Source organism: Urocampus carinirostris, chromosome 1 (genome assembly GCF_059441175.1).
Source record: "Urocampus carinirostris isolate Australia breed hairy pipefish chromosome 1, RoL_Ucar_1.0, whole genome shotgun sequence".
Taxonomy (NCBI): Eukaryota; Metazoa; Chordata; class Actinopteri; order Syngnathiformes; family Syngnathidae; genus Urocampus; species Urocampus carinirostris.
Genome location: NC_142349.1, coordinates 15,465,078 through 15,481,859, shown reverse-complemented (window position 1 = coordinate 15,481,859; position 16,782 = coordinate 15,465,078). Strand labels below are relative to the sequence as shown.

The 16,782-nt window shown below is 40.3% G+C and overlaps 1 protein-coding gene and 1 long non-coding RNA gene across 6 annotated transcripts in view; one reads left to right on the top strand and one right to left on the bottom strand.

Annotated features, from left to right (window-relative positions):
• The window catches only part of dnm2a (dynamin 2a), a 47,194-nt gene that overhangs the window by 10,395 nt on the left and 20,017 nt on the right, over nucleotides 1–16,782 (bottom strand). Inside the window, exons 13-21 of one of the 4 annotated variants that reach the window (XM_088328351.1) lie at nucleotides 15,481–15,532; nucleotides 14,665–14,676; nucleotides 12,644–12,754; nucleotides 10,737–10,846; nucleotides 10,525–10,636; nucleotides 9,964–10,128; nucleotides 8,544–8,767; nucleotides 6,777–7,043; nucleotides 4,943–6,662 (exon numbers count right to left, since the gene is read on the bottom strand). In XM_088328351.1, coding sequence (XP_088184477.1) covers nucleotides 6,590–6,662; nucleotides 6,777–7,043; nucleotides 8,544–8,767; nucleotides 9,964–10,128; nucleotides 10,525–10,636; nucleotides 10,737–10,846; nucleotides 12,644–12,754; nucleotides 14,665–14,676; nucleotides 15,481–15,532 — 1,126 coding nt within the window. In that variant the 3' untranslated portion in view covers nucleotides 4,943–6,589. Of the gene's footprint in view, nucleotides 1–4,942; nucleotides 6,663–6,776; nucleotides 7,044–8,543; nucleotides 8,768–9,963; nucleotides 10,129–10,524; nucleotides 10,637–10,736; nucleotides 10,847–12,643; nucleotides 12,755–14,471; nucleotides 14,505–14,664; nucleotides 14,677–15,480; nucleotides 15,533–16,782 lie in introns of those variants that run through there. The other 3 variants (XM_088328342.1, XM_088328368.1, XM_088328359.1) reach the window with 3 other exon arrangements.
• LOC148373694 (uncharacterized) lies at nucleotides 11,939–16,219 on the top strand. 2 transcript variants are annotated; one of them, XR_015849699.1, is made up of 4 exons: nucleotides 11,939–12,121; nucleotides 12,421–12,767; nucleotides 14,408–14,632; nucleotides 15,684–16,219. It is a non-coding gene; the product is annotated as an uncharacterized LOC148373694 (long non-coding RNA). The 2 variants fall into 2 exon arrangements; XR_015849698.1 differs by having other exon boundaries at nucleotides 12,415–12,767.

Sequence of the window (16,782 nt, the reverse complement as noted above, 5' to 3'; positions counted from 1 at the left end):
GATCTCAATGTCTATAGAGTCAAGGATTGTCTGACGGGCAAAGAAAAGGTAGTTCACAGGAATTTGCTGCTCTCTGTTAGCTTCTTGCCCTTAGAGGATGACCTGGCCAGCGAATCTGAACACTCAGAGTCTGACGCTGCTATGCATGGAAGTGATGTATGCCCTGATTTACCTGACGCGGTTGAAGACACTGATGTCCGTACAGTAAACTGGGTGATACAGGCAGGTGAAGAGCAAGTTCATCCAGAAGTAGAGGATAACTCACTAGACAGCAGATCTGATGCCCAGTCCGACTCTCGCAGTGTTGATACATCCAGTCGAGGAAGTCAGCACATCCCCGAACAAGATGTTGACCATACTTCAAGTGACAATACGGAAAGCCCATCACAGTGCTCTGAAAACATGATCCCTTTGGGTATGGGTCTCCCAGACGAGACCCCATTGAACCCTGACCATCCGGACGCAGACTCCCCTGATACTGACTGTTTAGACTTGACTGTCCCAGACCTTCAAGCTCAGGTTAATTGTGCTCAACCTGACCGTTATGGTCTTAGGGTCCGCCAGTCCATCAGGCCTCCTAGTCGTCTAATTTGTCAGATGAATGACCAGTTGGTAGGTGACAATCCTCTGTCTGCAATATCTGCTAGTTCCTAATTTAAGTTCAGTAGAGATACACTTTCAGTTTAAGTAACAAAGCTTGAGTAAGAAACAAGAATTGTGCCTATGTGAGCACTTACAACTACAGGAACAATGTTTGATATTTCAGAGATGTAACAGGCATCTTTGAGTCTGTGCTTAGATAGGAGTTTGATCGCCTCCTTTCTTTTCACACTCCTTTTTTGGGAGAGTTTTAGAACTGACATGCACTTCAGTTTGTTCCTTGTAATACTGTACCAGTTTTCGTGTCTTTTTCATCAGTATTTGCCGTTTTGGCTGTGATTTTTTTTTTCTGTTTAGTGTAGCACTCCCATATTTAGCAGAATTTCAGGGGGGTGTATGTAACGGGTGTAATAATAACTTTTATTTTATTGAAATTCCTGCTAAAATATGTGTATAGTTTTTGGTAAATGTCCTGCAATGCTGAGTCCAACAGTGCCATCTGCTGGTATGGGGTGGGGTTTGGTTTTGGCTTCTAACATGTGACCAGGAGGCGGGGTTTGTTGTCAGTTTTACCAGAGTACTACAAAGAGATCAAACCCAGAAGAAAAAGCTAATGTTGTGACTCATCCATTTGCAGAAACTGTAATAATAAAAACCTCATCATCCAGTCCAGCGTGAATGTGGATCTTTGGTGGGACACGTAAAACGCGGTTACACTAATATACCATTTTGCTCTAATTACGGTCGTTTCAAAACCAATTTGATGAAACTAATCTATTTCAAAAGAAGAAGAACATGTCACATGCGGCCCCGACTCCAAATAGTTCCCCACCCCTGGAGTAGAACATTAAATGAGTTCTAGTATGGATGCAAATGATCAAGTAATAGGGGGCCCCAAATTTAATTTTGCTTAGGGCCCCATGAAGGGTTGGGTCGGTCCTGATGGCGGTATTCGATTGCTGAACTAGCATGCTGATGTTTACTAAGCCGCAAAAGTAATTTACTGCGATTCTTAAGCAAAAGCCAAACGCAGGCTCCCTCTACTAGCATGTGTGTTGAATCACTCCTAGATACAAAAGTAACCCCATAATTTCAAAGGAAGCGAGTGCAAGATTTGGTCATTTACGTTATTCCATATTTGGCCTGAGACAGCTCTGATTAAGGTAACCAATGATCTTCTACTGGCAATGGACTCTGGCGCTTCATCACTTTTGCTGCTGCTGGACCTTAGTGCTGCTTTTGACACAGTGAACCATAATATCTTACTAGAACGGTTGGAAAAATGGATTGGTCTCTCAGGAACCATCCTCTCATGGTTCAGATCCTACCTCTCAGATAGGACGCAATGTATTAAATATGGCGAAATGACGTCTGAGCCTTTTAGTGTTACTTGTGGTGTTCCGCAGGGTTCAGTGCTTGGCCCCCTTCTTTTCAGCATTTACATGCTTCAATTAGGTGATATTATTCGCAAGTATAATATCAGTTTCCACTGCTACGCAGATGACACTCAACTATATCTTCCGTTGGCGGAATCTACCACACTAAATTGTGGAAATTTGGAGGCCTGCCTCACAGAGATAAAAGAGTGGATTTCACTCAATTTCTTGCGTCTCAACTCTGAAAAGACCGAAATGTTAGTTATTGGTCCATCTAAATGCCGTGACTTATTCTCGAAAACTGCTGTGAACATTGACAAATGTCACATCACACAGAGTGACTCAGTTAATAATTTAGGTGTCATATTTGACCCCGATCTGTCCTTTCAAACACACGTAAAGAAAATTACTAGAACCGCTTTCTTCCATCTTCGCAACATTGCTAAAATTCGTCCTATGCTGTCTCCGTCGGATGCAGAGATTATAATTCACCGTTTTTTTACCTCCCGTGTCAATTACTGCAATGCACTACTCTCCGGTCTCCCGAAGTACAGAATCAAGAGTCTTCAGCTGGTACAAAATGCTGCAGCGAGGCTTTTAACTAGGACAAGAAAGTCCGATCACATTACGCCGATTTTGGCTAACCTGCATTGGCTCCCCGTTAGCCTAAGATGTGATTTTAAGGTTCTCTTGGTATTATACAAAAATCATACATGGACTCGCTCCCTCATATCTTTCAGATTTGATTTCCCCCTATGTTCCAGTATAAAGCCTTCGTTCTGAAAGCGCTGGTCTACTGGTGATCCCAAGAGCCAAGAAGTGTTCCGCAGGTTTGAGAGCATTTTCCATCCGGGCACCGGTGCCTTGGAATGCTCTTCCCCCTGAGATCCGATCTGCAACCTCAGTGGAAATGTTTAAATCTAAGCTTAAAACACACTCCTACTCTATAGCATATGAATAACCTATATTTTTTGTTGACAATATCCCTGTAATATTTGGACTTGCAACATCCATTGCAACCTGGTCATCCTGAAAAGGGGGATTACCACATGTGCAGTCCCTTCTCAAGGTTTCATTTTTCTCATGTTGAGGTTTTTTGAGTTTTTCCTTGCCCTCATGTTGGTTCAGATCTGGGGATGGCGTAATAATAGTCTGTGCAATAACCTGTGCAGCCTTTTGAGACTCTTTATGATTAAGGGCTATACAAATAAAAATGACGACTTGATTCCTGTGCTATTACATAGCAAGTGTTTTAGATTAACTACCCAATGTTATTTTTCATTAATCTTTTTCTCATTTTGTGTGGAATTTAAACTTCATTTTGAGCAATTATGCTCATCACAGTTAACTATTATATGTACATGTTTTTTCACCCTTTTCATGACCAACCTCAAGCACTTTTCAAGATATTTTTAAAGCTAAATTTACAATTTCTCCATTACCTGGCATCTTGATCGGATGCACCTGTCCTGATGCACCGGTAGGGGGGCGATGATGCTTCACATGGCAATACCATTCAAACTAATGCCAGCTGCAAATAGTGATGCAGAAAGAAAAATGCAATGGCAAAGCAAAGCCAGCAGAAAAGGCATGTCAGCGTCATTTTTAAGCAGTCGTCATTTGTTTTTTATTATTTTATTTTTCTTCATTTAATGTGTGTTCTAGAGGTAAAATCTTGGGCATAAATCGTCAATCATTAGTTTGGGCAGGGCTAGGCTTCTCTCACGTTTTTTTTTCTCCGTGGAGGCGCAGCTAATTAATTGAATGACTACTTTTTACGTCCACTTGAGTAATATTATTTTAAAGTAAAAGTACTTTTACTTTACTCACTTTGGCGTTGAAATGCGCACTTGATTTGAGGGACTGAGCTCGACGTAAACCCGAAGCTGCACCTCGGCGCCAAAGTGCAACTTCGGGTTGACTTGGGGCCCAGTCCCTCAAATCAAGTTAATCAGTCAGGTTTGGGCTTGTTCAGGCTTTTATACCTGCATGCTGGGTCGGGCTGGATTTTTTTTTAGGCCCGATCTTACCTCTAGTGTGGTCTATCAAGTCAGACTACTGAGAAACATGGCAACAAATTTCAAGCATTCACAAGCACTTTTACCAAAATTCAAGCACGTTTCAAACCTTGAAAATAGATTAGAGCAAGCATTTTCAAGGATTTTGAACCCCGTTACAAACCTCATTTGTAATTCCTATGCAAGTCCATTGACATTGAACTCAGTGCTGAGCTTTTACTCTTGGTATTACATAGTAACGTTTGGAATGGTGAAGTTTTCTCCCAATTACTGAGATGTAATCCTTTTTATTAATGTGTTTCATTAGAACCGTTTTGCTATACAGTAGCAGAGCAGTCAACATTATAAAGGACTCTCATCCTCCTGGCCATTATATTTTTGACCTGTTGCCCTCTATTGGGCACTGCAGGTCCCTTAAAACAAGGAGAAACAGGCTCAGAGAGAACTTCTTTCCGGGGCCCATCACCACCTTAAACAAGTGCGCAAAACTGTAAATATAAATATTGAGACTTTTGGGAGAATTTTTCTTGCTGCTAGTGTTATTGCACTACTTTTCATTGCGCTTCTGTTAAAATGCACTATTCTTTTATTGCACTATTATTACCACTTAGGCCAGTCTCTTAATATTTTTTGCTCTTTTATTAGGACAGTCTTATTTTTCACTTTAAAGTCTAAAGTGCAATGTCTAATCTCGTTTCATAATATATTTACCACTTTGATATCATTGACCTAAAGGACAATTCTCTTCTAATTGACCGGGTTCCCACTGTGGAAGACGAACACACTACCAAAATTCTCCAAGTGGAAAGAATTTCCACTGTCTTTAGCAGTGTGTGGAAGTTTTTGTGCGTGCAAGCGTATCCCCATTTACCACTGAACAAAGCAGTGCTTCCCAAACGCTTCGTTTTTTTGTGGATTGCCGATTCGAGAGTAAAAATGTCACAGGTCTTCAGCCTTCTTGGATTCTTTATTAGTAATTTATGTACAGTATTATGCTGACACACCATTGGAAGAGTCAAAGATGTTTGGGAAACCTTGAATTAAAGCAAGCAAACAAAAGCAAACAACACATTCCCCCTTCCCCGGGCATCCCAAACATGAGAGGTTATAAATTAAAGTTAGTCAGACATTAAAGCTTTCCGCTCTCCCGTCAGAAATGATGTTGACAAAATGCGATACACAAATGCTACCTCCCCGCGCGGGCTATGTACAAAAGTCTTAATGCATAGAAGCGTCCAGACAAAAAACAATGAATTCTGCGAAAAAAGTACATGTAGCGGCTGATGGACGTTGACTGACCCAAAAAATGCATTTCGCCATTTCTTAAATTCTTGGCATAATGCTGGTTTAGAATTAAAGTGAGAGGTATACGGGTTTAGCTATGCTGTACATGTGTGTGTGCGCATAAATAAATTCGATAACTCATCGAAAAAGGCTTGAATGATGTCAAACAGTCAGGATGTCACCTTCTTTCTAAATAGTACAGTGGAGCCTTGAGCTACATATTTATTTTCTTGTTATCACCCTTGTGTTGCAGGGACCCTTTTTTTGTTGAAAACAAAGATAAAATCGATCTCTTTCAGAATTACACAAAAATAAAATTGAAGCGTTATAGACAATTATCAAGTACCTCAATTATAACTGATTTGGAAAATCCTGCAGTAGTTGTGGTATAAGTCAACAATTTCTCATGATTCAGTTATTGGATCAACCTTCTGGTTGCAGTTGTCTGCCACCAGAGGCCGTCCAATAAATACAGTACTGTACATCATTAGGAATCATGTGCAAAAGATGTATTATCAGTAGGTCACAGATCTAGTTAGAAAAAAACCTTGTGAGCTTTTCTATTTGCCTTTCACAAGTACATCAAGATCTGCTGATAGAAGGAATTCATAGATTAGCCATTGGATTTCTAAAATCCATCCATAAAATTTCATTTATTATTGAAGTGATTGTTTAAACAGTGGCAAAAGAGAGATTTTCTTTGTAGGTGTTATATATCTTCATTTTAGTGATCCGTTTTCATATGTTGAGCCAAACATTTACAGTCAATCAATCACCCTTTTATTTTCAAAGGTTATTCTTTTAATTTAGATTCAGAAAATAATGGAAACAAATTCATAACCATAAAACAAATTGTAATTCTCTTGTTTGATGTTTACTTTTAAAGCATGTTTTTCCAGTAAACGGTGTGTGTCATTAAATAATTGTGGATGAGTTTCTTGAGAAGTTTATTTTCTATCCCAATTTTCCTACAAGGAAAAAAAGGAAGCACACAAGGCAAACAACTGAAAAGTCAGGCTATTTGTATCTCAAAGCACCACTGAATAACAGACGACAGTGAACCACTTTAAACCTTTCTTTTTACTCTCATTCTTCATGTATGTAAGCGTAAGGACAGCCTTACAAACTGCTGACCTGGCATCTGTGCCCTCATGAGTTCTCTGCTGATTGGTAATTTGTGACGTAGTCAATTAAAAAGGCAAATGTCATGATCTTAGAGGGAGTCTTGCAGGTCGTATAAGCCCATATGCACCTCGATCAAACAAACACACGCAATGAGAAGAGATCTACAGTGGGGTCGACCCACAGGGTCTAGTCTAGCAGGGAGGGCTCGGCAGGGCGGATAATGGTGGGTCGGTGAGTGGGAGCACCCGGGGGTCTTCGGCTGCAGTGTGGAAAGAAGATGAGAAAACGCAGTGAAACCAAAACATCCCGACAGAGAAAGAAGTCAGAAAGAAAGAAATTGAGAGTTGAGTGCAACTCGTTACGAACGTCTTACCTGGGAACGCCGGGCGGTATGCGTGCGGGCCGGGAAGGGATCTGCGGGGGCGCGCTGAAGGGGTCCTGGAGGTTGTTGAAGGCCGAAGGTGTCGGTCCGGGACGTGTAGGGATGGGAGGGGCTGCAAACCCGGAGGAAGGGTTGTGCGGAGCGGCGCCAAATACAGGAGAAGGGTTCATGGGGGGTCCGGGTGTTGGTCCACGGACAGCAGGCGGCCGGATAGGGGGCGGAGCTGCCGATGCAGTTGGCCGCCGCTGAGGAGTTGGGCTAGAAGGGAGTAGAAGAGGACGGAGTCAATTTCAAAACTTACCGTCACCACTAACAAAATATGTAACAGCGTTATGTAATTATGATACAAAAAGAATTTTATTCAGTTTGATTGTCTTCTTTTATTTATCTCTAATTACAGGTATATCTAGGTAAAATATAGATTACAATTTCATTTAAATGCATATTTACAGATACATAATGCACTGATAAACAAATTGTGTCCATCATAATTTCAATCACTGACACTAGACCAGAGAGAGCGAGAGCGAGAGAGAGAGAGAGGAGGGTCACACACAACGTGCGCACGTATCTAAGTGACGTCCTTATCTGTCACGCAGATTGTACAGACAGCCATTACTCCATTTTTGTCATGCTGCGTTGCAGGTAAAAGCACTTCTTTTTTTGTCTGTATTTTATTTCTCCTTAAATGTGACACTCATTTTTTTGAAACGGTGCAAGCCTGCAGTTTTGTGAGGTTCCTTACGTGTGTGCATCGTGGGCAGCATAGTTGCGCACTAGTGATGCAATAGTATGATAGTAAATTGTATGATTGTCTTGTTCTTGGATTTTGCGGTTGATTGTTGTTCAAAATCCACCATATGATCACTGTATGATGTGAAAATATTTGACTTTCATAATTGTTGTAAACAAGCAAGTCTGTTTTGTTTCGTTGGAAATTGAGAAAAGATAACACTTGATGTATTTAAAACTGTATTGGTTTCTTTTAATGTCCTCTTTGTGTAAACTAAAACAGAGCACGTCTTGTCTGCTATGTGAAAGAGTTTTAATTTTGCTTAATAAATTATACTACATGGTTAAAATTTGACCTCTTTCTAGTAGGACTACAAGCAACTACCTGACCTTGGTTTACTCGGATGGTTTTTCAAGATTATTATTGTTCATTTACCTTCATTTACCAAAATGTTATGATAACAGAAATCCCTTGTTTCTTTGTGGCGGCCTTCAATAGAGCGAGGGAAATTTGTCAATGTTTATTTTGGAGTGCACCTCGATTAAAAGCCATTCCGACTGAGAGCGAGCGAGTGAGATGCATCGTTTAGGAAGCATGACTAAGAGTGGGACACAAACTCAGGTGTCTGGTTACATGAACATGAAAGACGCTATGATATAAATTGGCCAATCAGTATCAGAGATCTCAAGTCAAAAGGTGCCGGCCAACCGGCTTAACTCTTGGCTGCTCAAAACATTCCTCGTTGTGCGGGAAGCATCCGTTGTTTGTTTAAATTCTATATTTTTCCCCGAAAAAGAGTGAATCAGCGATGCCTGAAGCGTGAAGTAGCAATGGGACTTTGTATATTAATATTCAGGATTTTTTGCGTTTTATTATTTTCTGCCATTTGATTTTTACAAAAGTCATTAAACAAACCAAGTTATATTAGTGCAATATTATGGCATTCGGATTACGTTACTGATTACATTTTTTAACAGGTATCCATAACAGAATACAAATTTAAAGTAACCCTCCCAGCGTCTCACCTGGCTTCTTGTAACCAAGTGTTATTTACAGGCGGGGGAACCGGGGTGCTGACGGTGCTGGTGGTTATGTCTCCGATGATGTGCAGCGCCTCTTTAAGGGCATGGTACATGCGCAGCATTTCGTCCCTGCGCTGCGCCTGGTCGGCAGACTCTTCCATGAGACTGTTTTGGTCGGCTGACGAGTACAGATAGGCAAGCAGCTCCGAGTGGATAAAGTCTTTTGCCTGAGAGTGAGAAATTTACACAATAAACACATTGTGTACGCTACGGTCTGAAATGATTGGCTGGCCCTCGTCACTTTCTTTAGCTCCTGAATGTTAGTCTGGAACTTGCGTTTTCATTGCACCCCCATTTTCTCTGGTGGTCAGGTGATAATTAAATTAGACTTTGAACATTTTTAATATTTATAGTGGCGAAGATTATATCAAGTCAAGTCACATCTATTTATATAGCCCTTGATCATAAAAATGTCTCAAAGGACTGCACAGGATTACAATTACCCAATTACCTGTTATCTTAAACCAAGACAATTATTGTCATCGTTTTATCGCCCAGGTCTAATGGCAGACTTATCCTGTACATTTGTGACCATTACATAAATTAAAGGTGGGGTGCGTCGTTTGAGGTGGCCTTAAAAGTTGTATGTATTCTCTCGTAAGTATGTGTTAATGACCTACTGAGTTCAAAGAGCACTTATGCTTCATTTCCCCATGCTTGTTTTTATCTTACTTTTGGTAGAGCTATTCGATGCAGAACACTTTAGGTACGAGGAATGGGGCTTGAGGGAGTGCTCGTCCCCAGACATTTTTTTAGTTCTATTTGTTGGTATAGCATGAAAATGGTGAACGTAAGATAAGGCCTGCTAGAAGAGTCCAAACACCACCTCAAACCCTCAAAAAGATGAACAATAAAGTTCATTTAGGCGTGTCAAATAAAGGCAGGTGCTTTCACGCGCATCATGAATGAGTTGAGGATTCAAACATGACATTAAGCAAGGAGATGGCGGCAGAGAGTAACAAAGTTCCAAATTGCGTCCATCGCCTTAAGATCTATCCAACAGACTCATCTAGAGAAATTTCCGTTTTTTTTCGCACATATGTACCTCAGACTGGCGAGAAATATGAATGTGCCTAGTAATCCAGTGCCCCTTATATACGATTAACATCGAGAACGCATACCAGTAAATTACCATATTTAAAATATTTTTCATCATTCAGAAAATATCTCTGACCACGTTTGCATAAGAATGGTGGAAAAGAGGCTCAAAACCGCGTAGCAAAAGGATATAGAAAAAAAAATACTTTTTTGAGGGATGCCATTTAATCTGGTGCACTTTAAAGTGCAGAAAAAACGGTATTTAGAGATCATGGAATATTGGGAGAGATTACAAAAGGAAACGCTTCAGCAGCCTCCAACTCACGCTGTTGATCATGAGGTGCATGATAGTCTTGGGCACCAGATCTCTGATGGATTTGTTAATGATGCCGATGTAGGAATCCACCAGGTTTCGGATGGTTTCCACCTGACGCTCCAACTGAGGGTCCATGGAGAACGTGTCTGCAGGAGCTGCATCCTCGTTCTCGATCTGGGAATTGCCACATTCCATTTGTAAATTAACGTTATGTGGTGCTCTTACACTATCTGTAATAAGGGCTTTCCACAACAGAGCAAAAATCTAAAATAAAACTGCAGATTAAAACAGACTATTACATGTTTTTTACAAGTCACAATATTTACAATGTGGAAAGTAAATTTGATCTAAGAAGTAAATTAGAGTACTTTCGACCCAAATCGAGTTATTTTGGATCAAGCACTTTTTTTAGAATGTAACTGACACCTTTAAGTTAATTGGTGTTAAACGTATACCTCAGAATCTCTTTTAGTTTATATCCTGGTTAGACTTTGATTAGGCTTGAAATAACACATCGCCATTCATCTCATTATTCTGGTTGTCATTTGTCGTGTATATAACTGGTCAAACCTGGTCTTTCTCCGGGTAAACTCCAGCCCTGAGGAAGGATGCTTTCCAGCTGTCCACATCCTCCTGAGAGTCACATGCCAGCTCAACTTGCCGTAAATCCTTGTACACGTTCCTGCGCACACAAACTGAATATTAGCATGCCTCTGGGGAAAAAAAGACAGGTAGGTAAACATGCATATGCTACAGGAGAAATAGAAGATGTTGCGTCTCACCTCTGCTCGGTGTTGAAAATTGCAAAGGTGTGCTTGGTTGACATGAAGCCTTTCTCTACATCTCTGAGCTTTAGATTATCCAGTGGAAGCATGTACTTCTTTTCTTTTTCCTGCCAGGGGACACATCATTTTAATTTGATACCTCCTAGAAAAACAATACTGCAGGATTTCCTCAAAATGCTTTGTCTTTTCCCAAAGGACGGAGAAAATAACAGGCTCGGTCACTAACAACTACTACTAAGACATTCAATATCACCAACACAGCACATAAGTCACCTGTGAAAGCGGCACTTGGGATCAAGCTTTTGACAAGAATGATGTATTATTTTATATAAAGCAGTCACTATAAAACATTATGATCAACAAATAGTATGAAATATTCACCATTAAAATATGAAAATTATAATAATTTAGGGTTTAAACAATTGAGTGGGAATTCAGTCTACGTTTTACCTGAAATTCATAATCTACCAAAATTCTGTTTTTTAGGGTTTGAACCCTCCTATGAATTCGAGGAAGAGAAACAAAATACACAGATAACAGAGCTGTGGGTCTTTTTGCTGAAGTGGCTTGTGATGACATGTTCGCATTTGAGGAAAAATGAGCATTACAGTATTTTCCAATAAACTGCAAAAGGAAATGACCATATCAGGAGGCTGATCATTTTTGCAGCTATATAAAAGCAGTCTTTTATGCAAAAAATACAATGCAGTCGTGACATTACAAATGAACAATGGAGGAAGAAAGATATTTAAATTTTCCGATGTCAAAATACACCGAATTGGTGCGAAATAAAAAAATTGGAGAACGACGTGGGTTTGTAGAAAAAGAAGGAGCAGGGGGAGGGGGACTATGTAGTGCCAACTTTCACTGGTGAAGAAGAAACATCTGGAAGCGTTTATGTCTGCAAAAGGTGGCGTGATCCCGAATGTTACATCACCAAACCAGAAACACACAACCATTAAAAAACAAACACAGGAAAAATAAAATTCCCAAATCTGTTACATTATCATTACAAACAACTTCCAACTGTGGACAAACTGACCCACACAGTGATTTTCGACCCACAGTCCAAACACTCACTGCGTGATGGCCCACACACACACACACACAAACACACACTCACACACAACCCCCACGCCCCCGTAACTCAGTACGATTTCCTGCAAATTCCAAAGTCGGATCCCGCCTGAAAGACATCAGCCCGCCTGCCACGTCAGTTTGCCTCCGCCATCTTTCTAGCCAACTTCTCCTCCTCACTCTCTTGGCGGCAGGAAAGCATTATAACGTGCAACGTGTTCTAATTGCGCTCGGAGTGATCGGCCGTGATCGAGATTTAACCCCATAGCTTACTAGCGAGGACCGATGCCACAGAAAACAACAGGGTAAGTACAATATTTACAGTATTGTTCTTCATTAACGTAGGGCAATGTGATGTTGCATTTGGTTTGAAGATATTAGCCAAAGTAAAAGATATCAGCGAATTGTCTTAAACACAGAATTACAAATTTATGTAATAATGACCCCAAAATCCTTTTGAATCAATTAAAATTGTGTTTTGAAAACTTGCATTTTACCAATACTGCAATTCATGACAGAGTATGACATAGAATACGTATTTAACTTCTCAACGCATGCCCTAGAGGTAATGTTTAATCTGTGTGTACTCTCTTTCAAGTAACAGGTGACCAGCGGCCATGCTGACCTCGGGGTCCTTCCTCCCATCAGAGGCTTCATAGAGAATATCCACCCCCACCCCAACCACCCGCCTCCGCCTGCCCAGTGTTCAGACTACCTGTTCATCCGGCTTGAGCTGAACAGTAGTCTGCACATTGGTTAGGCTGGGCTGGGAGACACACACACACTTTCATACCCCAGCAAGGATACGGGATGAAGAAATCACTTACCTCCTCATCTTTGTACCAGGACAGGGATTCTGCAGTAAGGACGAACCAGTACTCCTTGGAGCCTCCTTTCATTATGCTAATGTTGATGGTCAACCAGCCTTTCCTGATCACCTATGCAAAATATGTAAGGGTAAAGAACAGGGAAGACAAAGGATGTAACAATGTAGATTTGTCAATGAATTGCATCTTGTGGGAAGGCAAAGAACTACGATTACAAGTAGAATCAGGAATCCCGAGATGTGAAAGACGTGAATAAAACTTACCAACTTACCTTAATCCCTTACATGAACAACAATTTAAATCATAAATTTTATGTGTCTATGTTTTGACACAAAGGCCAGTGATTTGGGAGACGTAGAAGACAGCACTGCATGCACAACACTGAGCAGGATGAAATTAGCTGCGTTAGTCCTTTTTGACTATTCAGAAAGTAACCGATAAAAGCAGGCATTTCCCAGATATCTCAAGAGGTGACCTTTGTTGATTGGTTTCAGCCTTTAAACAATAGGGTGGCTAAGCGGGGTTAATTTTGGCTTAAGCAAGATGAGTGGAGACAGTATAGGACCTAATTTCATTTACGGAATCACAGAAAGATGAGAGGATTATAATTTTTTTCAAGACCAAACTAATAGTTCCTTTACAGTAGCGTGCTCAGTACAGCTCATTTATTAGAAAAGAAAGCTTTTAGTTTGTGGGAGACAACATAAACATGGACTAAAAAGCTCGGCACATTAAAAGCTTCAACAGCAGCTTGCCTAGCCAGCAAAAATAACTCTCAGAACCTCAAAATTGTTTCACTGCAGGAGCAAGTGAAATGCGGCCACAAAAAATAAAAAAATAAAAATAAATACTGGTCACATTCAACTACTGTTTGCACACGGCCAGTTTTTAGTACAGAGAAGGGTTAAAAGGTGTTGCAATTTGTCACACTATAACTAATATTAGACTGTGAAATAAAATTAAATGTAAAATTGTGTTAGGCAAGATTGTTTTTACTACACTTAAGCAAAGAAGTTGTTCCTTAAGCCCATCATTGCACCTTAGTTTTATGTTTTACCTTTTCTCTACTCCTTTTTCATCTAAATATTCAATTATTTTATTATTCCGATAGGGAACATTCAGAGAAGTTTCTTTTATTAAGACAAACAAATGAGGGGGGAATCACATGAAACAAAGAATTTGAGTACTACGTTTTTGTCACTATTTTCTACAATAAAAAAGGGTCATTCATCGTCTTTGGCTGACTGTACTCATGTGCCAAAATAAAAACATCTTAAAGTCTCATTGTCTCAAACCAAATAATTTAAAAGGTTTATGAGTAATGTTGCAGCTTAAGCAAAAGTTAGTATAAACAACACAAGAATTTGTTTAGGTGTGAGTATTTACTAACAAGGACCAATAACCTTCATTAGAGGTAGAAGCAGGGCACAAACATATGCTAGAAATAAACAGAATTAAAACTAGAGAAAATTATTCAGACATGACTATTAATATTTGGAATATGTTAAATTGACATGCATGGATGACATGACATAATAAATGTGCGTCATTGATTGGACAGCCACAATTCCCAAATAAAATCTCGGATTAGACTTTTGAGTCCACAAAGCAGCAGAGGTGAATGCCTGAGACAACAAGAACCAGTGCAGTCAACTTATAGCAGCATCTCCAGGAGTGTATCATACGGCTTTAAATGTTAGTGGTGTGGAGATAATTACAAACAATTAAAGTCTTGTGATAAAAAAATTTGCTATGATGGTACAGGAAGTTCCAAATTACTAGAACCTGCAAGACACTGAGAGGACGGCTAACAGTCCAAAGACGCTACCTTCTCCTCCAGAACCTCGCCAAAAACGGCCAGCTGTAGAGGGATAACAAAGCTCAGGATGGTGACAGCAATACCTTCTGCTTGTCTCCTGGAATGTCCCGAACGCAACGTCCTTGGTTCTGCTGCTGCTGGGCCTTACATTACCTCTGCTGCCTTACCTGGTAAGGTGTGGCTTATATCAGTGGGTACTTACCAGAATTTCACCCTGTAGTAATCGTGGAGGGGAGAGGTGGGGGGATTCAAGCAATAAAAAGAAAGGTAGCATAATAACACAGTTGGTAGAAGAGAAGAGGCAGGCAAGTGTGAAGGAGGGAAAGTGCACAGTAAGAGAGGAAGAAAGTGAAATTGGAAAGTGGGAGGGAGGAAAGGGGGGGTACAGACAGGGGGGGGGGGGGGGGCAGGAGGAAGGAGAGAGAAAAGAGTACAAAAAACAAAAGGAGAGACAGAGCAAGAGAGTTACATGCAATTAAAAATGACTTCACTTGAACCACAATTTGGTTAAGTCATAGTTTATAGCACAGGTTACATGCACACTAGCATTTCTATTCAAAATATAACAGAATTAAAGGAGTTAATTTTTAAAGAGCGAAAAAAAAACAATTAGGGCATTATATGCTTAATTGCAATACAGGAACATGCCCAGACACTCACATGCAAACATAGTGCAGGTTAAAAATAAAAATAGATCAATGAGGGCTGCAGCAAAGCAGGGAAGAGAGTTTTGGGGGGCTGATTAACTGTTAGCTTTAAATTTGACAATGAGTTTTTTTCTTTTTAAAAGAATCACATAAAAATGGGCATTAACCTAGATAAAAAGCACACATGGCAGTTAACAAAATGACCAAGGTGGCTCTTATGGAAGCTTTCTATGTCAAGGCACATTAAAAGCCATGACCTAAAATCAGCACTGTAGACTGGTATATCAATAGGCTTTCTAATGGGAAGCATCTTTCCAGTAATATTTAATTTTACGGTTGTGAAAAGGCCACTGATGAAAGATGTAACATACCTGGTTGGGAATGGCCCTCTTCTTGTTGGCCGCTATATTCCTCTGTTGTGCACTGTGGTTACACAAAAGACCAACAGTGAGTAAGAAGGCTACAATGCACATCAGAACAACCACAACAGCCACTCCCATTGTCTTGAAACCACTGAATATTTCACAGCCCGTTTTGAGAACTCATTCTCTCTCTCTCTCTCTTTCACACACAGCCCTGCATCCCACCTGTTGTTGTTGTACCCTGGGGGGCTACCATCATCCAGCCTTCTGTAGTCAAGACTGAAAGTGATGTCATAAGAACTGTTAAAGAGCCACGCCTGAACTCTGACAAATTATAATGAAGGATCCACTCGCCATGCAGATGCTAGGCACCAAGTGCACACGCGGACTTGCTTTGTCAAATGCCAAAACATTCACACACATAAAGCCTCTACGTAGAATTAAAAGTACGAGTGCAATGCAAAAGTACGAGTGAACGCAAACAGACATCGCTCACGCTTTTAACATTAAACCTTTAATAAAAGATGACTTCATTCATGTCACTAACCGCAATCAACATAGTACCGTGCTCCTTTCGTCTTTGCTCCAAAAGTATGCTCCATTGTTGTGTCTCGTGTGTTAATAAGTTGTAAGCATGGATTTACACTATATAAAGATACAACTGTTGAATTTTTGCCTTGTGGACAGAAATGAAATGCAATTGTCCCAGAAAAATCAAACAATACACCTGAGGCTTGTTGTGTGTCAATTGTATCTATCTATGTTACAACTCCACAGTTCCATGCCACATCAACAAAGAAAAAAAAATCCCAGATAGAGGAAATGCGCATTCGCAATTGGACCATTAGACTTTGTATACACGCACGAGTACCGTATTTTCCGCACTATAAGGCGCACCTAAAAGCCTTTATTTTTTTCAAAAGCTGACCATGCGCCTTATAATACAGTGCGCCTTATATATGGATCAATATTAAGTCGCAAAGTCTTGCAACTAAAGCAAGCAGCAGCAGACTAGATTTTCCCCCGAAAGCGAAGTCGTCCGCGATATATGCTGGGATTTATATACCGGCGTTTCATTTCCTAACCAATGTGTCAATCATCATTTGAATCAGTTACTATTGGCTAAAGTTATTCGGAGGTAAAGGGGGCGGATCCTTTTTATCATTTACAGGCTCGCATAGGCTAAAGGGGCGAAACAAAGCCTGCAATTGGCCGAAAAAGATGAATGTGAATCACATGTTGGGTTGCACTACGGCATAGAGAAATCAATTTTTACTATTCTGTACTTGTAAATATTTTACTCTCCTGGAT